We start from the raw sequence: 19744 nt of genomic DNA, 5'->3' as shown, positions 1-19744 counted from the left end.
AAGAGGAAACTAATATAATATTGATAACAAGACATAAGCTACAACGATGCAGGTCTTTAATTCCTAGAATGTGTTAAAGCAAACCGGAAGATGAGATATGATTACTTATTGTAAGAGGTTAATCAATTTATTCGGCTAGGCAACAACTGGTACAATCTAATAAACAGGAATAAGAAAGTTTCCAAAGCATCAGATTCAGATAAAAGTTTGAGAAGGAAACTTTTCCTCACCTATTTCAGGTAGTTGAGGTAGAGAAAAGTAAACCAGGGTCTGATATAGGAGGTCGCTAATGATACTCTAGACAATAGAGCCTATTGACTCGAAGCTGTCCCGATCTTCTGGCTGGTATGGGAGTCCTGCATAATACAAGTGCTTAATGTGGATGAAAATGTATGGCTGATATCTGCTAATATGCTAACTGAAAGTTGATTCATCTTTTATTTAGGAAGATAAAGCAGACGATAAAGTGAGACGGTTAAATATATATCAGAACTTCTATATGTTAAAAAAAACCCTAAAACTTGGCCCATGTCATCTATAATACAGAATAAATGAAATTAGAATTTAACTTTTTTGCATAGAGAGTATAACATTTCTGGTAACTTCTTTAGATACCCAGAAGTTAAGCTTGTTTAAGTTCTATCCTTCTCTAGTTTCACATAATGTCTCCATCATTACATCTGACTTCAAAAGTTCTACCATTTTTGCACAGGCACACAGCTCGCCAGAAGAAGATCCAGAGCTTTCTTCTGACGAAAAAAGGTTGATCTTAGGGGGAAGTGTGTCAAAGGAGCCTGTTTCATCCATTCCTTGGAGATTAATTCTATCAAAGGCTCCAGTCTGGGCTCTCATAATATCTCATTTCTGTCATAATTGGGGCACTTTCATACTTTTAACATGGATGCCTACATACTATAACCAGGTATTTGTTACTCTATCAATGTATACATAGGATATTTTTTAAGAAGAATTAAAGCTTCTTTAAATGGCTGCATGGATAACAGTTCAGCATAACATGCATTTGGGGGATTGCGGGATAACTAGAGCTCTTTATTGCATGAGGGAAATAGAATAATAGGCATGCTTAACTTTAAGATTATATTGATTTAGAATTATTTGGTCGTGTAATATTAAGGAACATGCGAGATATGCATGATATTTGATGATCGACAGTCCTGTGTGCATGTGGCATGTGTATTCAATGGTTTTGCAGCTTTGTGTGTAATAAATCACTTGGTAAAGTGAACTAATTAAGAATTAATTTTTTGCACAGAAAGATATTTATAATGGAAAAGATCTAAAACAGCGAATTGCATTGTAAAGCAAAGTATGAGCCAAATCACATGCTAACTTCAAATTAATCTTCTTTCACCCTATGCGCTGCACTGGTGCCACAGATTATGTTTGAGACAATCTCCTTTCACATTCTTGCCATGCAATGTCTATTTCTCTGTTGCTATTGCTTTCGTATTAGATTATGCTGTCATGGATGATAGGGCAAAATTGAGGTATACTAGCTGTTCAGACAGAGTATAATGAATATGTATCCATGTATTATTATATTTAATGGGAGATGTAGAAGTTAAATCTATCAGTTCATCCTGATTGCTGTGTAATGGAATATTTAATGAGAAGAGGTGAGAAATGAAATAGCTATGTGGTGATTGATATATCTAAATTAATATGAAACGGTTCTTCTCAGGTACTGAAGTTCAATCTTACTGAGTCTGGGCTATTATGTGTATTACCATGGTTAACCATGGCTGTGTTTGCAAACATAGGAGGTTGGATCGCAGATACACTTGTGGCAAAAGGGCTTTCAATAACTACAGTCCGAAAGGTAGACGTGTTTGAACTCCTAATTGATGGAAATTGAATATTGTATTTCATTTTCTTATTCAGGTTTGAACCAGAATCGTTGACATCTAGAACTTTGCTTTAGATGATGACGGGGGAAAATAGAATGATAATGTAAAAGAACATGTAAATCTTAATGCGTGGAATGGCTTCCCACATGCCAAAATGAATATTTCAACTTTTGGGCCAGGCTGGCTAAGGGGCTCCTTCCTTCTAGGATTATTCCTATTCTACATATAATATGGCAGGGCCTCTATCGTTAGTTCTGAAAATAAGCTTCACGAAAACTCCATGGTGGGTCATCCTTTAGATGATCTTCATTGTTTATCTTGATTTATAAATCCAAAATAGTGTAACAACAAGATATCAAGAGGTCACAAACTTTTTCTCATGCATTAAATGCTATCTTTATTTGATGGAAACTGTGCCCGTTGCTCATGCTTGAACATTAATTACAAGTAATTTTAGCTTTAACTACATTTATTCAATGAGTTCAAGTACTTAATAAAAAATTGGATGAAGGCAAGGTGCTCACTTATTCCCGAGCTTGAGTTTCATTTTAGGAAAGATCAAGCCTACACTTTGATTTATCTCCTTAATCACCAGCTCAAGGAAAACTGTATGTACAATTCATTCGTGTCGTTAGCAGAAGTCAAGTAAGATTGTAATTTCAACCTGTGAACTTTTTATGGGAAATAAACATGAACAAATCCGTAGCTTTCTTTTTTCTTTCTTTTTCCCCCAGTACTAGTAGGGTTGCTGAGCTGTAGATAGTGATAATCATATGTGTTAAAAAGATGCTCATGGTTCGTCTACAATGATCCCATAAGTTTGACCTCATGAGTATTCCTAGCTTATAATTAATCCAGATTAAGGGAAAAAAGATCAGTATCTATTACTAAGCACATGTTGCAAAAATCATGCCCATCAAACAATGCTCTTATCAGCAGTGTTTGTGGTGTGTATGGTTTGATTTGTTTTGAATAATATCAGTCATTTGTTAGGTCTTCAGAATATTAGACTGATAGTTTTATAGTGATATCAGTTTGTACGTCCATACTGATCACACTACAACCTTCTGTGATACAGATTATGCAATCCATTGGATTTCTGGGGCCTGCCTTCTTTCTAGCACAGTTGAGCCGTGTCCGAACACCTGCTCTTGCTGTACTGTGCATGGCTTGCAGTCAGGTTTGGTTTATGCCATGAAGAGCTAGAAACATTAGTTTTTATTAAAAGCTTCCTTTTTCCTTTCCCGGGTGTTTTTGTTTTTGTCCATAGCTTATTAGATTTTATTAAACTAGTATAGTGTACGTGCGTTGCACGTACTCATACTTGTCGTTTTTTTTACTCAAAGGTGTCATCCGAAGTATTCAAGAAAGAAAAAGAAAGGTGTTCTATGATATTTTAAAACTAAAGGATCACAATACATTTAAAATATAGAACTTTTGGATGATATATATTTAAAAAGACAACTATTAAAGGATGAGAGGATGAGATACACTTGATGAATTAAACAAAATAATTGCTTGAGCTTATATTATAAGTGATATGCAAATTTGAAGGGTGTACCAACGTTAAAAATTTTCTTCTATTAAATTTCTTCATAAACACATAGTCGTTCTTTCTCCTTTGCCAATTGTATTCTTTTTTTTCCCAAGTTTGAACTAGTTAACGGTAGTTGCATAGAAGGTTCAACATATTTAAGAGAATTTGAAACATTAATGTATATTTAGGGAATTTTATTTTCTGGAGTCTAAAAAGGAGAATTTCAAAAATGGGCTTACATGCCTAAAGGTAAAAACTTCTAATTATAAATATGTACCACAGTAGCATCTATATCGAGTACAATCCATAAACCAAGGATGCATAGGCATTTGCATTTGCATTCATATTTGAAGAGGAAATAACAAAATTTCTCAAAATAATAGTCAAAACCAAAATGAGTGAACTAATCATGCATATGTGATGCATTCATATTTGACAATGCATGATAAATGCATTCATATTCTTATTTTATGGATACAGACCAAACTAAGGTTAAACATAAATTAAAAAAAAATCGCATGCATTGATATGCTTAGTTAATTTGCTTCTAAGAAATACATCAGTAGTTATGTAATTGACATGATCGATAGCGTCTTTGAGGTCCTGGACGGGGGTAGTCGAATATGCTTATATAGGTTTGGCAAGTTGATATACTCTCAAGCATGAGGTTCCATTCATGAGAGAGATGAACTTGATTCTTGTGGGTTGTGAGATGTGTAGGTTTAGCTTCTTTCTTTCTCATCTAAAATTTGATTATGAGTGGAATTTGTTGGAAAACGGATTCCTATTCTATTTTGGTAACATGAGGTTATTAGGATTCCTAATCTATTTTGGTAATAGGTTATTAGGATTCCTAATTTGATTTGGTTTTGGTTTAGAATTCCTAGTATGTTTATGATTTTAGGATTTCTATATATATGGAACAATTAGAAGAGAGAATGAGGAGAAGAAAAATTGGGGATATTTAGAGCACAGAAAAGAGGTATTTTCTGAGCTATTTGTTTAGGGTTTTGTTTGGAGAGATTAAGAGCTTGTTGGTGAGATTAGTTTGTTCCTTCGAGTGATTTATAATCTCAGTTTGTACTCTTTCTCTATTAGTAAAAACCTCATCCCCTTCTTGCCCCGTGGACGTAGGCAACTTGCCGAATCACGTAAATCTCTTGTGTTAATTGGTGATTGTGCTTGTTTATTTGGTTGTGATCTCTCTTGTTTGGATTGTGTGATTCGACCGCTTCCGCGCCGCGCACAACAATTGGTATCAGAGCTTCGGGTTCAACTTGAGACTTGTTTGAAGGATTCGCTGAAGGATTCATATTTGAAGAGTTAGATCGACAACATGGGTGAAGCAAGCATATCGGGATCGTCTTTTACGAAGACGATACATAGTTTGAGCATCAATAACATTAAGATCGATGTTCCGAAGTTTGATGGTAAGATCAATTTCGGTTTGTGGAGGTGTCAGGTGATGGATGCGTTAGACGCTCAGAATTTGGAGGTGAGTCTTGAGTTACAAGAGAAACCTGCCGAGATGGAAGCTAAGGTTTGAAAGAAGATGAATAGTAGGGCGTGTGGAGTTATTCGGTCATGCTTGACGCCAGATCTTATTTATGATGTGATGAACGAGACTTTGGCGAAAAAGATGTGGGAAACACTCAATAAAAAGTATCTTACTAAGAGCATTGAGAATCGGCTTCACTTAAAGAAGAGGTTTTATCAGTTCAAGATGAAGAGGGGAGTTTCCATTAGGGAGTATGTTAACAACTTCACAAAGCTACTTTCAGACATGGCTAATGTGGATATCATGGTTGAGGATAAAGACAAGGCGATGCTATTTTTGTGTTCGTTGCCCGATGATGATTATGGTACGTTTGTCCTAACTATGATTAATGGAAGAACTATTGTTAGTTACAAGGAGGTGACCTCAGCGTTGGTGAATTATGAGTTAAGGAAGAGTGTTGATGAGTCCTCCGAAAAGGCATCGGGAGATGCATTAGTAGTTCATGGTCATGGTTTAAACCGAAGCAGGAGGTCGCAGTCTAGAGGTGCACATCGTGGGATTCGTAGGAATCAGTGTGCCTTTTGTAAAGAGGATGGACATTGGAAAGCTGAATGCCCAAAGTTAGATCGAGCCGAGAAGAATAAGGGGAAAGCTGTACAAGCTTCAGATGTGAATGTTGTCAAGACTAGTGGCAACAATTCAGATTCGGATTCTTCGGGCTATTTATTGTCTGCACTGCCATCAGTTTGTGTTGCCAACTCTACAGAGTGGATGTTGGATTCGGGTGCTTCATACCACGTATGCCCTAGGAGGGATTGGTTCTCCAGCTTTCAGAAGTTGGAAAGAGAGGATGTTATGCTCATGGGTAATGGACATGCATGCTCTATTGGTGGTATTAGTACCGTTCGTATTCGGATGTATGACGGAGTGATTCAGGAGTTGGAAGGAGTGAGGTTCGTTCCGGGGTGACATCTGGCTATAAAGTGACCTTGGATGATGCACGTTTGAAGGTCACATTGGGGTCCATGATTGTTATGAAGGGCGTCAGAAGGAGTAATTTGTATTATTTACTCGGAAGCACGACGATTGATAGAGAGATGACGACTTCATCAGATTCGGCTAGACTGTGGCGTTGTTTGATGCTGGGTTATTTGATTGGAAATGTCGTGCATAGATTTTTGAGGAGTGCTTTGACCTGTAGTTTGAAGTCCTGTGAACCCATTGGTATGAGAGAGAAGACCGAGGTGGAGTTTGGTACTTCTATCCATCATTCGAGGGGTTTTCTGAGGGGTGTTCATTCAGGCATTCGGGAGCCTTCCAAAGGAGCATTATTGGGAGGTAATAGGTATGTGGTTTCCGTAGTTGGGGATTGCTCTAGGCATTGGTGGGTTGCAACCAAATCCCGTTGGTGTGAAGTCCTAGAAGCCCACAACAGATGGAGAAAGTGTGTTGGTAGAAAGGTAACCCGACGTTCTGATTATGGTAGGGGTTCTTTCTTGTATTTGTGCCGAGCTCACGGCAATAGGAGACACTTCATTGGTGTGGAAACTTTGAGGCGACAAGACGAGATGGCAGATTCAGGTAGCTGTTCCTTTCCGGAGGAGGATTGGCGTTTGATGTCGAGCATTGGCATTGGTGTGCAGGCTATGACATGTTTTGGCCGTCTCATGTATAGGTTGCCAACTGCTGCATGTATAGATATGGGATCTGGTGGAGCTGCTTCAGATTTTGGGTTGCGTCGGATGTTTGGCTACCCAGCACTCAGTCACATCGTGGATGTGAGATTTGATCCGATAGCACATTTGGGATTCAGAGACGTGTTTAATTATCAGGTATTGGCTTCTGACTTGGTTCTGAGCAGGTATGTCACGTTTGACTCTCGGCAGGTGGAGAGTGATGATCAGATCTTTGGGACATCGCAGCGGGTGAAGAGTGATGCTACTCCACATTGGGAGGAAACTCCAGATCATACTACATCATTTAGGATTCCAGCTGACGTGACACAGATTTGGAATCGTGTTGATTTGGATGCAGATGATAGGTTGATTGATTTGAGTACAGCTGATGGATGTAGTCTGGATATGGTCATTGGTTCATCTCAGGTGGAGATGTTTGGATTAGTGGTGGAGCTGCTTCAGTTTTTGGGTTGCGTCGGATGTTTGGCTACCCAGCACTCGGTCACATCGTGGATGTGAGATTTGATCCGATAGCACATTTGGGATTCAGAGGCGTGCTTGATTATCAGGTATTGGCTTCTGGCTTTGTTCTGAGCAGGTATGTCACGTTTGACTCTCGGCAGGTGGAGAGTGATGATCAGATCTTTGGGACACTTGATCGTGATATTAGAGAAGGGTTGCGAACTCTTCTAGTGGATTGAGGCCTTTGGAGGCCATTTGGGCGAACTACGTGAAGGCTTGATTCACTGGGCAGGAGGATGCGTAGGCAGTCAGTTTTGATGCAGCCGATTTGGTGAGTAGATACCAACGTTTGGGTGAGTGTTCGCACTCCCGTTTGGGTCTCGACTTGTTATGGATTGAGTCCGTTGTTGTGGATCGTTTCACTTCGTACTGGACGCAACAAGTGAGGCATTTGGTTTGGTCGGTGTCGGCTTAGTTTTGGGAAAACTTTGCCGATGTGAAGAATTGTTGGAAAACGGATTCCTATTCTATTTTGGTAACATGAGGTTATTAGGATTCCTAATCTATTTTGGTAATAGGTTATTAGGATTCCTAATTTGATTTGGTTTTGGTTTAGAATTCCTAGTATGTTTATGATTTTAGGATTTCTATATATATGGAACAATTAGAAAAGAGAATGAGGAGAAGAAAAATTGGGGATATTTGGAGCACAGAAAAGAGGTATTTTCTGAGCTATTTGTTTAGGGTTTTGTTTGGAGAGATTAAGAGCTTATTGGTGAGATTAGTTTGTTCCTTCGAGTGATTTGTAATCTCAGTTTGTATTCTTTCTCTATTAGTGAAAACTCCATCCCCTTCTTGCCCCGTGGACGTAGGCAACTTACCGAACCACGTAAATCTCTTGTGTTAATTGGTGATTGTGCTTGTTTATTTGGTTGTGATCTCTCTTGTTTGGATTGTGTGATTCGACCGCTTCCGCGTCGCGCACAACAGAATTTTGGTTGTTGAAATGGATAGTTATAATGTTTTGTTGTTATTTATAGTGATTTGGTGGGAGATGAAAAGTTATAACGTTTTTCATCATTAGTGTGAATAAAGTTATATTTAGTGTCAAGAGTTAGTGGATGAATGTTATGAGTGAGTGGTTAAATAAAAATTTGATTGTCATAAATATGGAGGTTATGAAAGATTGAGTATGCGTGTGCCATCATGTACGTATGAATGGATGGATGTGTAGTCAATGTGAGGTTATAAAAAATTGGGTATTTGCGTGTTTCATGTATGTATGTATGGATGTGTTGGAGGGCATTTTAGGAAGAAATGTTTTAACATAGTTACCCACTTTTATAATAACTAGTATAGTGCACGTGCGTTGCACGTGAACATATTTGTGTTTTTTCTTTTGAATTTTTATAATTAAATTTCGCTGTATATGGAAAAAAATATCAATTCGATTTTACAAACTTTGTTCAAAACTAATAGGCTAGAATTTTGTGAACATATATGGTAAAAGTAAAAGATAATTTATATTCTTTTAAAAATTTATCCTCAATAATTAAACATACGTAGAAGATCAAGAATGAAAGCGAACTCTCTTTTGAACATTGATTCATTACAAAATCGGAGCTCTCTTCCAAATAATTAGTAAGATATTTGCACGTGCAAATTCTCAACGAACGGGATGAAATATTTTGTTCTTGAAGTAAGTTTTTTTTACATAAACATATTAGTTGCTAATTCATTCACAATAACCTTCCATCATCAAAAAGCAGAAGCATCTTTAAATGAAAAGAATATTGGTTTCAACTTCTCTAATGATACAAAGTTTTTTTGTTTCTCGAATGACTGTCTCTGTTGTTAGAACCAACTCTTTATCTGGATTAATTATTGGATATTTCAAATTTGGAGGCTTCACTTCTCCATTTGTTATAACATATGTTTCTCCCTTTATCAATAAACCGCTGAACTTTTCTATCAGCTCATTAAATAAAATTGCTTGGATAAGTGTTCCCTACAAAAGGCATAATAAAAAATAAATCACGTCATCACGGTAATATAAAAATTACATGGAATAATAACAATATAAAATTCGTTTCACATCTTCATCAATCAGAATCAACTTTTGCTTCTTCCATTCTCCATTCTTAAAGAAGTCTATATATAGTATTACGTAATACACGAATATTTATACTACATTATTTTTGATAAATTTTTATCTTTCGGATCAGGATGTTGGTTTGATCATTAATTCCATCTTGATCAGATGACACCCTGCACGAAAAAAAAAATGATGAGTCCAGTTTACATTACTAATTAGCTTATTAGTTTTTTCATGATTACACATAGAATAAAACTTTGCTTAAAAACTAATATTGCTCCTAATCAGTGTGATATAGAGCAATATAGAATGGAGAAGGGATAATGTTCTCTCTAATACAAAATTTTATAAGAAGTAAGTGAAAACAACAGTTAGTGAAAACAATCGAAAAGATTCCTTATGTTCTAGAAAAGATTAGTAACTTCAATTTAGATACTTGAGGCACGTGCAAAATATGTTCAAAAATTTATAATGAGTTAATAAATAAAATAGCAATTTTATTATGTTAATACTTGAGGCGTAAGTGTATTTATTAAATAAATTGTTAAAATTATAACCATACAAATTTAAGCATACCAAATATTTTTAATTCAAAACTATTAACAATTATTAGGAACTACTATTCAATAAATAAAATATTAATGTTAATAGTTAAATAATTGAGTATATATATTTTACGTCATCAATATAAATTGTTAAAATTATTTAACATTACTATTATAAATAATTATGTTAATAATTTATACATACAGATAATTTCATGTAAGTAATGTATCAATAAATAAATGAATTGAGTTCTGAGATAGAAATGCATGGGAAGCGATCTCTCTCAACACTTTCCTAGATGACGAAGCACGCTGTCAAGTTTTGGCTAATTCGAATGCTCATGTACCCGTGCACAATTAATTTCATGTAATACCTATACTGCTATATTAAAAAAAACATTGTGAGGGTAAACAAATGTGAAAGAATCATGAAAAATTCCTCTCTTCCTAGATTTGCTTCCATTGAGATCTTTTATTTGTTTTTAGGTGCAAAATGGGAATATAAGCAAAATGGGAATATACAAAAACATGATTTTACTAACCTTTTTGAATCACAACTTGTTGCTTCCATATCCTCTTGTTCTCTATTTTTTGGTAGGATTTGGTAAGATCTTGTAGGATTAAAGCTGTGTATGGATTAGATTTATATAATATTTGACTTATAACCGATTTTGTAGTGATAATGACTCGCCAAATGATTATTGCCATTATTGGAATGTTTATAACCGGTTTTTTAGTAATAATGACTCGCCAAATAATTATTACCATTATTGACGGAAATAATTATTGCCATTTTTTAGTAACGGAAATAAAGTTAATGAAAGAGATTAATATGTTGATGGGAGGTTACAAAAATGTTAATAACATCATGAATGAAGGATATGAGAATTAGGTTATCACAATAATATGTTGATGCGTGCAAACCTATTCAAAATAATACTTGAGGCGTAAGTGTATTTATTAAATAAATTGTTAAAATTATAACCATACAAATTTAAGCATACCAAATAATTTTAATTCAAAACTATTAACAATTATTAGGAACTATTATTCAATAAATAAAATATTAATGTTAATAGTTAAATAATTGAGTATATATATTTTACATCATCAATTAAAATTGTTAAAATTATTTAACATTACTATTATAAATAATTTTGTTAATAATTTATACATACAAATAATTTCATGTAAGTAATGTATCAATAAATAAATGAATTGAGTTCTGAGATAGAAATGCATGGGAAGCGATCTCTCTCAACACTTCACACTTTCCTAGATGACGAAGCACGCTATCAATTTTTGGCTAATTCGAATGCTCATGTACCCGTGCATATGAATATTTAAATATAAAATTTTCCGTGTGAGTATTTAAATATAAATTATTCATGTTATTTGGGGTTATGTATGTATGGATATGTTTTATGCGCATGTATTTTATATAAGTATGTATATGTTTAAAAGGGCATGCATTTAATTGGGGTTATTTTGTATGTATGAGTATGATTTATTATTATGGATGCATGTATTTTATGTATGTATGTATATGTTTAAAAGGGCATTTTCGGAAAAAAATGTTTTAACATAGCAACCCACTTTTATAATAGTATTAGATATTGGATTGTCAAAATCACAATCAACGGAAAAATCCGTTTGCCGGCTTCCTTCTCTTTCTTACTCTTATCCCTTTTCAAGAGATAATTTCATGGTTTTTTTGAGTCATATGAAATAAAAGTTCTAGTGAAGCTTGGGACACTGAAAATATCTTAGTTCTCTCATAATACTTGCAAACTTGTGTGTTCCCCTATTATATGTGATAACTTTTATTTGTTTTTAAACTATGTGACAAATTTAGTTTGAAAATGTAAGCATATTCCTGTCACTTTTTGCAGGGAAGTGATGCATTCTCACAGTCTGGTCTCTATTCCAATCACCAAGACATTGGGCCACGCTACGCAGTAAGTTTCCCCTTTCCACCACCACAAATGACTTTTCCCATAGGCTACAGTGGGTTTTGGATGTGAAAGTTTCAACCTTTACTCGTTTTTTCTAATCTACATATGCAAAAAAGTAAGACTCGGAGGTGGCGCGCACGCACAGAGAAAAATATTTCTGTACTGCTAATGGAATAAACATTTAGGTTAAATATATAGAGGTTTGTCCAGAATTTATTTCTGGGAAGTCTCAAATTCATAACATGTCTCTAAATAGAGGTGTCCTTCTGGTATCCTAGATGGACGGATGGTAACTGCGGAGTTCAATTATATAATTGAATGCTGCAAGTTTATTCATAAACACAGAATCTTCAAGGTCATCATACAATGAGTTTCTGAACAGTCTTTTACAAAACTTCCTCTCTTTTCTAAGATATACGATTATTTCATTTTTAAATTGATGTGTTCATTTGAAGTCTCTTCGTCATATATATACTACTTGTCAGCAAACGGAAAAGCAGCTGAGAACTTTTATCTTTACAACTAGTAAATATAAACTGTTAGTAACTAGCTGGAGTAAGATCTATCTAGCCTATCCCAAATGCAACCAGTTCTGTTTATGTACCATTTATTGTGAAAAAGTAATTTTCCTTTACAACTTAATCTAGTGCCCAGAGTATGCTTATTGTTCTTGGAACCATGTCAATTACTGAGTCAAATTTATATGATAAGTCAATACTTTTGCCAATTACTTAATTCTATTTTCTCTAAAATCTAAACTTTAGTTTAGATTATCTCGATGCCTTACTGATAATCCAAAATTGTGCTTCCATCAACAGGGTGTTCTATTGGGCCTGTCCAACACAGCTGGGGTGCTTGCAGGGGTCTTAGGCACTGCTGCCACAGGATACATCCTACAACGAGGCAAGAATGGAACACAAACATTATCCATCGGTTTTTATTTATTAATTTTCTGTGTTTAAGTTGCATCTATAATTTTTTTTTTTGAATTGCCAGGCTCATGGGATGATGTGTTTAAGGTGTCAATTATTTTGTACATGGTTGGTACACTAGTATGGAACTTCTTCTCAACCGGCGAGAAAATTCTGGACTGATGAGCAGAAGGTACCTGAAAAATTATCTGTTATCGAGAAAGTGATTTTGTTAAGATGTAGAGAAATTAGGATACTGTATTAATCATAGTTCGAGGGGAAACTGGGGAATCTCCCATCTGTTTGGCTATTGAACAACACATGGGGAATTTGCAACCACCCATTTAGAAGAATGATGTAACTGATAGCAAATCAAATTGTGTGACATTATTTGCAATTTAAAAGTTCAAAAAGTTTTATTTTTATCATTTGTTTCTGATCGAATTCTTGGTGAAAATTGCATATTGTTGAGGATCTGCGTTGTCGTTTGGCTCAGAAACCTGCTAAATCAGTCCCCGTTTTTCACACACAGTGCACCACCAAGAACACAAAGGGGAGAGCTCACTGATCTCCTTCACCAGTCACTCACAAAGAGGGGTCGCACAAAGGGGGAAAGAGCACAAAGCTCTCAGGAGCACAAAGCTCACAGAAGGAGGTTAATCACACAAAGGGGAGGAGCACTTAGCTCTGAATCTCAAGACACCGTCTCTCTTTTCTTCCTCTTTCCAGCTACTACCGGCCCTTCACCTTATATGGGGAAGGGGGCAGCCGACATGGAGGAGGAGGCTAGGGTTTAACAAAGCTATTAACAAGCACAAAGCAAGTTAATAGGCCACAAAGGCAACAAACAAAGCAAAGTCAAAATTTACCCAAAATCAAAATTCAAGATTCTTTGACACGATATGAATTTTTCAGCAGGCAAACACTTAGTACCCATGTCAGCAGGATTAAATTCTGAGGGAATTTTCTCTAACTTGACAATACCCTTTTCAACTATATCCCGAATGTAATGAAATCTAACATCAATATGTTTAGTTCTATCATGAAAAACAGGATTTTTGCAAAGTTGAATAGCAGATTGACTATCAGAAAATACAACCACATTTTTATCAAGAAAACCAATTTCAGATATAAGGCCCCTAAGCCAAATAGCTTCTTTAAAAGCTTCAGTGGTAGCAACATACTCAGATTCAGTAGTAGATAAAGCAACAATGGGTTGTAATTGGGATTTCCAACTTATGCAAGAGCCACACAAAGTAAACACATAGGAAGTGGTAGATTTTCTATTATCCCTATCATTTGCATAATTGGAATCTACATAGCCAGCAAGTTTGACACCTTCAGAACACTTAGAAAAGGTTAATCCTACATCCACAGAGGATTTCAAATATCTTAAAAGCCACTTCAAGGCATTCCAATGAGGCATACCAGGGTTTGACATATATCTACTCAAGCAACTAACCGCATATGCAATGTCAGGCCTAGTACTAACCATGAGATACATGACAGATCCTATAGCATTCGAATATGGCACCTTCTTCATATCATTTATTTCAGTTTCAGTATTGGGAGATTGATCCTTACTTAACACAAAATGAGAAGCAAGAGGCACATTCACAGATTTAGCATTAGACATAGCAAATTTACTCAAAATTTTTTCAACATATGAACTTTGGTTTAAAACTAGAGTAGATTTGTTTTTGTCCCTAATAATATTCATGCCTAGGATTCTTTTAGCATCACCTAAGTCTTTCATGTCAAAATTTTCACAAAGACATTTTTGAACATGCTCAATAGACTTCAAACAAGGACTAACAATCAACATGTCATCCACATAAATTACAAGAAATACAGGCACAGAGTCTATATTCTTATAATACAGGCAATGATCAGCAGAACTCCTTTTAAACTTTAAAGATTGCATGCATTTATCAAATCTAATATTCCATTGCCTAGGTGATTGTTTTAAACCATACAAAGCCTTTTTTAACAAACACACATGATCAGGCAATTTAGGGTCCACAAAGCCCTCAGGTTGGTGCATATAAATATTTTTATCAAGATCACCATGCAAGAAAGCAGTAGTTACATCCATTTGTTTTAATTCCCAATTAAAATGAGCAACTAAAGCAAGCATAATTCTAACAGTAGTGAATTTGACAACAGGAGCAAAAATTTCAGCATAATCAATTCCCTCCTTTTGAGTAAATCCCTTAGCTACTAACCTAGCCTTAAACCTAACACTTTCAGATTCTTGTTTCACCTTAAACAGCCACTTACAGTCCACTACAGAACAACTAGCAGGTTTAGGAACAAGTTTCCATGTTTGGTTAATTTTTAGGGATTCCATCTCACTCTTCATAGCACTAATCCATTCTTCAGAATATTTTGACCTTAATGCTTCTTTATAAGTCTTAGGTTCATTGCACTCAAGGGATTCAAACACATTAAAGGCAAACTCAGACATATTACAATCAATCAAATTGCAATCTCTATATCTTTCAGGTTTCCTAATGGTTCTTTTATTTCTATCCCTAGTGAGTTGATAATCATTCAAATCATGCATGTTATCTATTTCCTGCATATCATGCTCCACCTCATTTGGAATAATCTCATCTTGATTTTCAATAATTATATCATTCAATTTTTCTTCAGGAAATGATTTGGGTTGATTAATAATAGGCTTTTGCTCCACCTCATTTGGAGCATCATTTTCAGGAATAGGAACATGTAAAGGTAAACAAGGAAATTCATTTTCATTAAAGACAACGTCTCTGCTTATCACTACCTTAAACCCCGGTTCACTCTTATTCCAAAGCCTATAACCTTTTACCCCTTCAGGATATCCTAAGAAAACACATTTCTTAGATCTAGGTTCTAACTTATCAATCTTTTGATGCACGTAGCCAGCACTCCCGAAAATTCTCAAATTATTTAAATCAAGAGGTTTGCCCGTGAACACAAATTCAGGGCATTTCCCTCCTAAGGGAACAGAAGGAGACCTATTAATCAAATAGGCTGCAGTACAAACAGCTTCTCCCCAGAACTTCTTGGAGAGCCCAGATGTGGCCAACATAGCCCTCACCCTCTCTAAGAGAGTTCTATTCATCCTTTCAGCAATCTCATTCTGCTGGGGTGTATAGGGAACAGATTTATGCCTTTTAATACCCCAAGTAGTACACAAATCATTCAATTGTTTGTTACAAAACTCAAGACCATTGTCTGTCCTAAGAGTTTTAATTTTCTTTCCCGTTTGGTTTTCAATCATAATTTTCCAGTTTTTAAATTTATCAAAAACTTCAGATTTTTGTTTCATGAGTAAAACCCAAACTTTCCTAGAATAATCATCAATTATGGAAAGAAAATATTGGTTCCCTCCATGCGTAGGCACACTAGAGGGACCCCACACATCAGCATGCAAATATTCAAGTACACTAGTGCACTTAGACTGATTAGGAAAAGAAGAAGTAGGAAAAGTAACCCTATGTTGTTTTCCTAGCACACAAGATTCACAGAAAGGGATGGGGGATATTTTATCACTACCAAAGTGACCTCCTTTATGCAAAATTTCTAATCCTTTATTACTCATGTGACCTAATCTATTATGCCATAAAACAGATTTATCACCTATCACAGAGTTAACAGAATCAAGCACAGGTTCAGCATGACAAATATACAAATTGTTTTGTTTTTCAGCAGTAAAAACAACAAGAGACCCTTTTTGAATTTTCATAACCCCTTTACCCCATTTTCCCTCCAAACCATCATTTTCTAGAGATGCACAAGAAATCAAGTTATAACGTAAATCAGGAACATGCCTAACATCCTTCAAAGTAAACACAGAACCAGAGGAAAACCTAAGGCATACATCACCAGTTCCTAAAACATTGCATTTCTTTTCATTTGCCATTGACACAAAGCCATTCTCTATTTTCTTGTAGTTTGAAAACAAGGTTTTAAAAGGAGTCATATGAAAAGTACAACCAGAGTCTACCAACCAATCTGATTTACACAAAGGATCAGATAACACAGAGTTCAAATATGCATAATCACACAGATTATTAATCATGAAAATCTCACCCATTTTGCCCTCACAGACAGCCATATTAGCATGTTCATTTTGCTGATTTTTCTTAGGCTTAGGACAATCTTTAATAAAGTGACCAGTTTCATGACAATTATAGCATTTTTTATCTTTAAACCTGGACTTAGATCTACCCCTTCCATTTTTCAAATTTTTTCTTACTTTATTCCCCATTACTAGCATTCTTTTGGTAATTAGACCTATTCTGAGGCCTACCCCTCACATGCATAACCTCACCAGAATTTTTATTTCCCCCAGAATGTTTTAAATCTAATTCCTTACTCTTAAGACCATTGACCACAACATCAAGGGTAACCTCATCTCTACCATATTTAATAGCAGATTTCACATCATTATATGAGTCAGGAATAGCATTTAGAAGGGCAATAGGAGTATAATCATCTATATGTTTATCACCAGTTAACTTAATATCTGAAATAAGTTTTGTGAAAACATCTAGGTTCTCCTCAATGTCCTTAGACATATCCAATCTAAATTTGAAAAAATTTTCAAGCAAAAACATTTTACTGGGCAAAGAGGTTTCAGTATAGAGTTCTTCAAGTTTATCCCAAAGAGTTTTAGCACAGTCCAAAATTCTAACTTTTCTAATCACAGAGTCAGATAAGTTCAAATAAATTGTGGAACAAGCATTTTCGTTCATTTCCGCCCGTTTATTTTCAGTGTCAGAGGTTAAATAAGTCTGACCAACAGCCCTAACGGACTTCTGTTGAATTAAGATGCATTTTATTTTTTGTTTCCAAATGCTAAAATCAGATTTTCCGTTGAACGGAGCCATACCATATTGAATCATACTATATTGATTAGCAGCGGACATTTTTCACACAGAAAAACAAACAGCAAAAAATAGCACGATTTTGGTAATTATCCAGCTCGAAACGTGTGAAGCAACTAGCACGAACAAATGAGAAGAACGATGAACACAAAGTTCTTGTTTCAATCTCTTTGATCTTTCACCGAGCACTCCGAGAAGAACGATGAACACAAAGTTCTTGTTTCAATCTCTTTGATCTTTCACACGAGCACTCCCCAAAAAACAGTATTTTAATTTCTGAAAAAAATTTAACAGACCCAAAGATTTACTGTAATTTTTTCAACAAAGGCAGAGATAAATCAGATTGAATGCACAGGAACTTCAAAGATGGCGATGCAGACAAGATCAAGCTAATAACTACAGAAACAGATTTCCGTCACCTCACCTGAGCTGAAAAAGTAATTTTCCTTTACAACTTAATCTAGTGCCCAGAGTATGCTTATTGTTCTTGGAACCATGTCAATTACTGAGTCAAATTTATATGATAAGTCAATACTTTTGCCAATTACTTAATTCTATTTTCTCTAAAATCTAAACTTTAGTTTAGATTATCTCGATGCCTTACTGATAATCCAAAATTGTGCTTCCATCAACAGGGTGTTCTATTGGGCCTGTCCAACACAGCTGGGGTGCTTGCAGGGGTCTTAGGCACTGCTGCCACAGGATACATCCTACAACGAGGCAAGAATGGAACACAAACATTATCCATCGGTTTTTATTTATTAATTTTCTGTGTTTAAGTTGCATCTATAATTTTTTTTTTTGAATTGCCAGGCTCATGGGATGATGTGTTTAAGGTGTCAATTATTTTGTACATGGTTGGTACACTAGTATGGAACTTCTTCTCAACCGGCGAGAAAATTCTGGACTGATGAGCAGAAGGTACCTGAAAAATTATCTGTTATCGAGAAAGTGATTTTGTTAAGATGTAGAGAAATTAGGATACTGTATTAATCATAGTTCGAGGGGAAACTGGGGAATCTCCCATCTGTTTGGCTATTGAACAACACATGGGGAATTTGCAACCACCCATTTAGAAGAATGATGTAACTGATAGCAAATCAAATTGTGTGACATTATTTGCAATTTAAAAGTTCAAAAAGTTTTATTTTTATCATTTGTTTCTGATCGAATTCTTGGTGAAAATTGCATATTGTTGAGGATCTGCGTTGTCGTTTGGCTCAGAAACCTGCTAAATCAGTCCCCGTTCTCCACTCACAGTGCACCACCAAGAACACAAAGGGGAGAGCTCACTGATCTCCTTCACCAGTCACTCACAAAGAGGGGTCGCACAAAGGGGGAAAGAGCACAAAGCTCTCAGGAGCACAAAGCTCACAGAAGGAGGTTAATCACACAAAGGGGAGGAGCACTTAGCTCTGAATCTCAAGACACCGTCTCTTTTCTTCCTATTCCAAGCTACTACCGGCCCTTCACCTTATATGGGGAAGGGGGCAGCCGACATGGAGGAGGAGGCTAGGGTTTAGAGAGGTAGGAGCCGACCTACGGATGGGACTCACAGCGGCGGCCATCGGATCACAGAGATCGGAGGAGATCTTGAAGTATCGGGTAGGAGAAGAAAATAGAGGGGCTAGGGCACATAAGTTGCTGAGAAGAGGGAACTGGGCCTAAGTGGTAATGGGCCATCTTATTTGGGCCAACAAATAACAACAATCTCCACCTTTGGCCCAAAGTAGTGCACAGAGGAAAAACATGGAACTGCAGGACTCATCATCGCCAAATTATTACTTGTATAATCACAAAGAAGATACAAGCAATGGCAGAGAATACACAAAGTAAACTCTAGATCACAAAGATCGGGGTAAGATCACCAAGCATACCAAGTCCACAAAGGACCGAACTCTACCAAACGGTCATCGAGTTCAAAGGGAAACTCCTAACTTTCTACTCCATCAGTAGCAAAAATTAGCTGAAGCTGATATTAGACATGCATTATAATTTTCCTATCTTCATGAAGAGAAGTCTTTCTTAAATCATGAAGGATGATGAGAGGTAGACGACGTGCATGGTCATCGACCAAGCATATACAAGTACACAGGCTGCATCTTATTGTCTTTACGCAAAAGAGCGAACATAAGCGAACCGAAATTCCAGCTCGATTCGCTGAGGCCCATAAAGCATGGAATGCGACTTTAAGCTGTCCATCAACTTGCTCGGCTAGATTTTCCTTCCCATTGCTTTCTTGCTTGGCTTTTCTTTGAGAAATTCTGAGGTTTGTACAATTCTCCTTGTACTCTTACAGATTCCGGCCATAATTATTCCC

General features: G+C 36.0%; 1 protein-coding gene across 1 annotated transcript in view; it reads left to right on the top strand.

The window, feature by feature from the left end:
- Window positions 1–12975, top strand: part of LOC109849158 (ascorbate transporter, chloroplastic-like) — a 24269-nt gene extending 11294 nt beyond the window's left edge. Inside the window, exons 6-11 of the mRNA XM_020418973.1 lie at window positions 713–922; window positions 1703–1840; window positions 2947–3048; window positions 11574–11639; window positions 12455–12539; window positions 12633–12975. Coding sequence (XP_020274562.1) covers window positions 713–922; window positions 1703–1840; window positions 2947–3048; window positions 11574–11639; window positions 12455–12539; window positions 12633–12730 — 699 coding nt within the window. The 3' untranslated portion in view covers window positions 12731–12975. The remainder of the gene's footprint in view (window positions 1–712; window positions 923–1702; window positions 1841–2946; window positions 3049–11573; window positions 11640–12454; window positions 12540–12632) is intronic.

Source organism: Asparagus officinalis, chromosome 7, assembly GCF_001876935.1.
Source record: "Asparagus officinalis chromosome 7, Aspof.V1, whole genome shotgun sequence".
NCBI lineage: Eukaryota > Viridiplantae > Streptophyta > Magnoliopsida > Asparagales > Asparagaceae > Asparagus > Asparagus officinalis.
The sequence above is the reverse complement of the archived record's forward strand: the minus strand, read 5'-3'. Positions and strand labels throughout refer to the sequence as shown.